Source organism: Drosophila pseudoobscura, chromosome X (genome assembly GCF_009870125.1).
Source record: "Drosophila pseudoobscura strain MV-25-SWS-2005 chromosome X, UCI_Dpse_MV25, whole genome shotgun sequence".
Taxonomy (NCBI): domain Eukaryota; kingdom Metazoa; phylum Arthropoda; class Insecta; order Diptera; family Drosophilidae; genus Drosophila; species Drosophila pseudoobscura.
Genome location: NC_046683.1, coordinates 47,382,804 through 47,386,556, shown reverse-complemented (window position 1 = coordinate 47,386,556; position 3,753 = coordinate 47,382,804). Strand labels below are relative to the sequence as shown.

General features: G+C 45.6%; 1 protein-coding gene across 1 annotated transcript; it reads left to right on the top strand.

The window, feature by feature from the left end:
* The first annotated feature begins 370 nt into the window (after window positions 1-370).
* D (Dichaete) lies at window positions 371-2,437 on the top strand. Its single transcript, XM_001353511.4, has one exon. It carries the CDS (start codon window positions 656-658, stop codon window positions 1,841-1,843), a length of 1,188 nt encoding a protein of 395 aa, XP_001353547.1. The 5' UTR covers window positions 371-655; the 3' UTR covers window positions 1,844-2,437.
* Window positions 2,438-3,753: the final 1,316 nt, after the last annotated feature.

Below are 3,753 nucleotides of genomic sequence, written 5' to 3'. Positions count from 1 at the left end.
CTCTCTCAACACTCGAATGAGGTCGCAACGGCAAACGATACGAAAAACACGAAGCAGAGCCGAACACAGAAACTGTCGTTGTTGTCGTTGTTGTTGCTGCTGCTGCTGTTGGCTTTTGGCTCTATTCACTCGTCTATTGAACACACCCCTCAATGGGCGAACAACTATAACCGATATAAAAGAGCCAATGGAACAAAGCCAACAATAACGCAGCCAAAGAGAGGAAGAGCGACGGCAGCATTCAGGTAGCCTGCCGTCCTCTCATGCCATCACACTCGCACACCCGCCACTTACCTGCGCCAGGGTGGTTGCTCCGCTGCTCCGCTCTCCCAGCGCCCGGACTGCGAGAAAAACTGGATTTGACTGCAGTCGTGTCGGTCCCAATAATTGCGCAGACAAATCAGTCAGAAAATAGCTGTTGGCCCAAACAGAAGCATCGAGCAGCACTAGAAACCAGTCAGAGACGTTTCGTTGATAGCACAAGTCCACAAATAAAAAAAAAAAACAGAACACAGACCTTTGTGAGAAACAGTGAAGTGAATACCTCCAATAAAAGAGAGATTACCGAAAAAGAGACAAAGCAAAGAAGTACACAGAAAGAAAACAATTTTTTTTTGATTGAAGAAAAAGATTTTTTGAGTGACAAACCGTTAGAATGGCCACTTTATCGTCGCACCCGAACTACGGATTCCACCTGGGCGCCGGCGGCGGACAGGGACTGGAGCTCCCCTCGCCCAGCGACTACGCCCACCAGGGCCAGCTGCAGCTGAGCCCGGGCATGGATATGGATATCAAGCGGGTGCTTCACTACTCCCAGAGCCTGGCCGCCATGGGTGGCTCGCCAAATGGCAACGGGCTTCCCAGCGGCCCCGGCATGGGCCACCACCATCACATGACGCCCCATCATATGCACAGCGCCGTGTCGGCCCAGCAGACCCTGTCGCCCAACAGCTCCATCGGCTCCGCCGGAAGTCTGGGCAGCCAGAGCAGCCTGGGCAGCAGCGGCATGGGAAACGGTTCCAGCATCGGATCTTCGGGGCACGCCAACCATCAGTCCTCTGGGATGCACAGCCTCGCCACCTCGCCCGGCCAGGAGGGACACATCAAGCGACCCATGAACGCCTTCATGGTCTGGTCGCGGCTCCAGCGCCGTCAGATCGCCAAGGACAACCCCAAGATGCACAACTCCGAGATCTCCAAGCGCCTGGGCGCTGAGTGGAAGCTGCTGGCTGAGTCCGAGAAGCGGCCTTTCATCGACGAGGCCAAGCGCCTGCGTGCCCTCCACATGAAGGAGCACCCAGACTACAAGTACCGCCCACGTCGCAAGCCCAAGAATCCCATGACCGCCGGCCCCCAGGGCGGACTCCAGATGCAGGCCAACGGAATGGGACAGCAGAAGTTGGGCGGTGGTCCAGGAGCCGGTGCCGGGGGCTACAATCCCTTCCACCAACTGCCTCCGTACTTTGCCCCGTCGCACCACCTCGATCAGCCCTACCCGGTGCCGTACTTCGGAGGCTTCGATCCTTTGGCCCTGTCAAAGCTGCATCAGTCACAGGCCGCAGCCGCTGCGGCGGCCAACAATCAGGGCCACAAGGTGCTGGAGTCCCAGCAAGCACCGCCCCAGCTTCCCCCGACGTCCCTGAGCAGCTTCTACTCCGGCATCTACTCGGGCATGTCGGCGCCCTCCCTGTACGCCGCCCACTCCGCCAATGCCGCAGCCGCTGGCCTGTACACCTCATCGTCCACCTCCTCGCCAGGATCCTCGCCGGGAACCATCACACCCAATGGAATGGACGGCTCCATGGACAGCGCCCTGAGGCGACCAGTGCCGGTCCTCTATTAGAGGGAATCCCGTCCCCCGCGTAGAGTACAGAGTAGAGTACAATTGTTGAAGCATTCCCAAAGTGATCCACTGGTTTTAAATCTTCAGAAGCTCTAAGTAAGCCAACCTCTATCAGCCCTCAACCCTCTATCAATCCTCCCCGCTTAATTCTAGTGAAATCTCTAAACAGATCTAAGAAAAATCACTCACAAGAAACCACATTCCTAGCCAATACACACAAAAAACCATCTATAATATACGCTAAACAATAATTTATTTTTTTCGCACTAACCAATTAAGGAAAACAAGAAAAGTATCAAATCGAAAAGATATACGAGTATCTATGGAAAAATCCTAATTGTAAATTAATTTTATTTAGTTTTAAGCATTGAGAGAGCTCCTCCTCGAGTCGTTTTTTTTTTTTTTTGTGTCAGCACCAGCACCTAACCTACGTTGTAGTTGTAGTCTTTAGTGTCTAACCAAATCAAATTGTAAATATCCCAGCACACTCGTTTTTTTTATAGATACAGAGTCTCCAGAACAGGAACGGAACGTATATACATCAGTGTATTATTGTATTATTAATGTATTAAAATAAAACGTTATCATCTAAGCGGAAAAGCTCACACAAAGCAAAGAAATTTCAAAATGAATAAACAAAAATATTTAAAAAGAAACCCAAAAATTATATCAAGTTTATTTCTTTGGAAATTATTCACAGCTCGGATGGTTGGGGAAGGCATTTCGTCAAGAGTTTACATTTTCAGAATGCATCTTCAAATCAAAGATCACAAGTTTACAAGTTATTAAAATAACTTCAGCTTCTTCTACTATCTTTTACATATCTTCAAATTTCCGTGAGTATAGATATGTAAATATGTATGTGTATATTATATATTGTACATAAAAAATTGCAGCCTGACTCTGTTAGAGAACAGAAAAGATTAATAATGTTTTGGTGGGCTCCAATATTCGATTAACTTTAAATAATGGTAAAAATTGCCCTTAAAAATACCGAGATATCTAATGTTTTAGGAACAGTAAGCATTACATGAAGTTTTGTGCATTACTCTTGTATCTCGACTTATATATACCAATATTTTCTCTTAAATATCTTAAACATACGTTTATAAGTACATCTTCATCTTCAATCATAATTCCAATTTATATATTTATGGTGTGATATTATTTCCAAAATTTATATGTAAATTTACATAATTAGATTTTCACAGTTTGATCATCATACTTTCCTAATTTTTAAATGGCCAAAAGATCCAATAATATTTTAAATTAGTTGATGTCCTCAACTGACATCAGAATCATCAAAAATCATATTCAATTTGAATATTCATAAGGCATTACCATAATAAGCTCAGTTCCAAGGAGTGAGTCATTTGGATACATTTGGATCTTCATAAAACTAATGCGAACGACTTTTCACCTTTTCAAATCTGTTTTTTTTTTGTAGTTTCGATCCGAAGAGCTCCGTTTTCCAACCAGATTAACCTTGTCTTTCCATACTCGTGCGCGTGTACATATGAACACTCCGAGAAGATATCTTCACCATTATTTTGCTCATTTTTTGTATGGCTGGTTTTATACACCCGCTGCGAAGGGAAGAAAAAAATGAAATTTGATTTGGCATTATACAACTATTTGCCGTTGTGTATTAATTTCTATTGATTAATGCGCTGTTTATTTTGCGCCTCCAAGACAGAATCCGATAGTTTGGACAAAAGGTCGTCTGTGGATCGATCTTTGGCTGGGCTGGGGGTCACCGTGTTGTTTTTGTGTGTGTTTTTTGGAGAGCAACGGGGGGCCGCCCGCTGCTCACTCTCCGAGTGAAACAGAATCCCCTGGCGAAAGAAATCAACGAGTTGTTGTTTCTCCTCGTTTTGATTTCTGACTTCTTCTTGTAATAATAATAAGAA